The sequence below is a fragment of the Propithecus coquereli genome, unplaced genomic scaffold (assembly GCF_000956105.1).
Source record: "Propithecus coquereli isolate 6110/MARCELLA unplaced genomic scaffold, Pcoq_1.0 Scaffold37, whole genome shotgun sequence".
NCBI classification, from domain to species: domain Eukaryota; kingdom Metazoa; phylum Chordata; class Mammalia; order Primates; family Indriidae; genus Propithecus; species Propithecus coquereli.
This window is the reverse complement of record NW_012149396.1, coordinates 6801031-6802318: the sequence shown is the minus strand read 5'-3', so window position 1 is coordinate 6802318 and position 1288 is coordinate 6801031. Positions and strand designations below refer to the sequence as shown.

The 1288-nt window shown below is 43.6% G+C and overlaps 1 protein-coding gene across 1 annotated transcript in view; it reads left to right on the top strand.

Moving 5' to 3' along the window:
- ATP8B1 (ATPase, aminophospholipid transporter, class I, type 8B, member 1) overlaps nucleotides 1-1288 on the top strand; it is a 175057-nt gene that overhangs the window by 127475 nt on the left and 46294 nt on the right. The window contains exon 10 of the mRNA XM_012651731.1: nucleotides 195-385. Coding sequence (XP_012507185.1) covers nucleotides 195-385 — 191 coding nt within the window. The remainder of the gene's footprint in view (nucleotides 1-194; nucleotides 386-1288) is intronic.

The following is a 1288-nucleotide window of genomic DNA, read 5'->3' as shown; positions in this document are numbered from 1 at the left end:
GGAGTTTGAGATCGCTGTGAGCTAGGCTGATGCCACGGCACTCTAGCCCAGGCAACAGAGCAAGACCCTGTCTCTAAAAAAACCAAACCAAAACAAAAAAAAAAAAACATTGGGTAAGGTTCATTAGCACCTATGAAATGCACAGGGTTGGACGTCCATCTCTGGAATACATGTAAATGTTTTATGTCTTCTAGATCTTCATTGTTCTTATTCTGATTTCTGCTGGCCTTGCCATTGGTCACGCTTACTGGGAAGCACAAGTTGGCAATTACTCTTGGTACCTCTATGATGGACAGGATGCTACGCCCTCATACCGTGGCTTCCTCAACTTCTGGGGCTACATCATCGTCCTTAACACCATGGTGCCCATCTCTCTGTATGTCAGGTAAGACGGTCCTCTTTGTGGCCTTTTGCTTTAAGGGAAGAATGTAGTTCCTTTTGCTCATGTAGCATCTTCATTTCCAGTGATAATTGTTTCAAAGGTCGTAAGGAATAAGTTAGAAAATAACTTTCCTTTTAGAATTGAGGGTAGTAGAGGAAAAGGAAATTAACATTTCAGTATCTACTCTGTGCCAGGCACCTACTGTCTCATCTTCTACGAGATAAGGCTAAAGAAGTTCAAAGATCGAGTGCTACTTCTATCGCCATTCACTTGCTAAGAGTCCTTCTCGGTGGGTTCTAGAGCCCAGGCTTCAAAAAGAGCCTGAAAGGAAGCGAAGACTTAGAATGTCATGGAAAAACTGAGTTTCCTTCTCAGGATCCTTCCTAACCTCTTATCTGCATCTTCCTTATTGCCACCTGCCGCACCGCTGTGGAAACCTCACTGTGCTTCTGGCCACTACCTCCACGCGGGAAGGAAATGCCCTCCCCTTCAGTGCTCGCTCAGAATGCTCTGTCTCTCTTCTCAATCTCAGTCATCCCAGCAGCAGAGACGGGCCATATTCCTGACTAGTGGTAATCGCCTCGTTTGGTGATATTTCTTCCTTTTTTACTTTTTCTTTCTTTGCTCTCAAAGTTTACTGTCACTGGCCGGTTGGATTTTAGACCTTTGGTAGGGGAGGCATCATGCCTTGAAATATACCCAGCAGCCAGAGGCTGTTTCAGTTCCAATAAGGAATGGCCCAAAGGCACATGGGATCACATACACACCTGTAATTAGAGGCATCTATTTAATTTCATTACATGTGCATTTGTTTTTATTATATGTGCATTTGTTTTATGTTTAATTTTATTACTGTTTGTTCTTTTAACATGAAGGCAAGCCCTAGAGCAGCCATCTGTTCTGAAG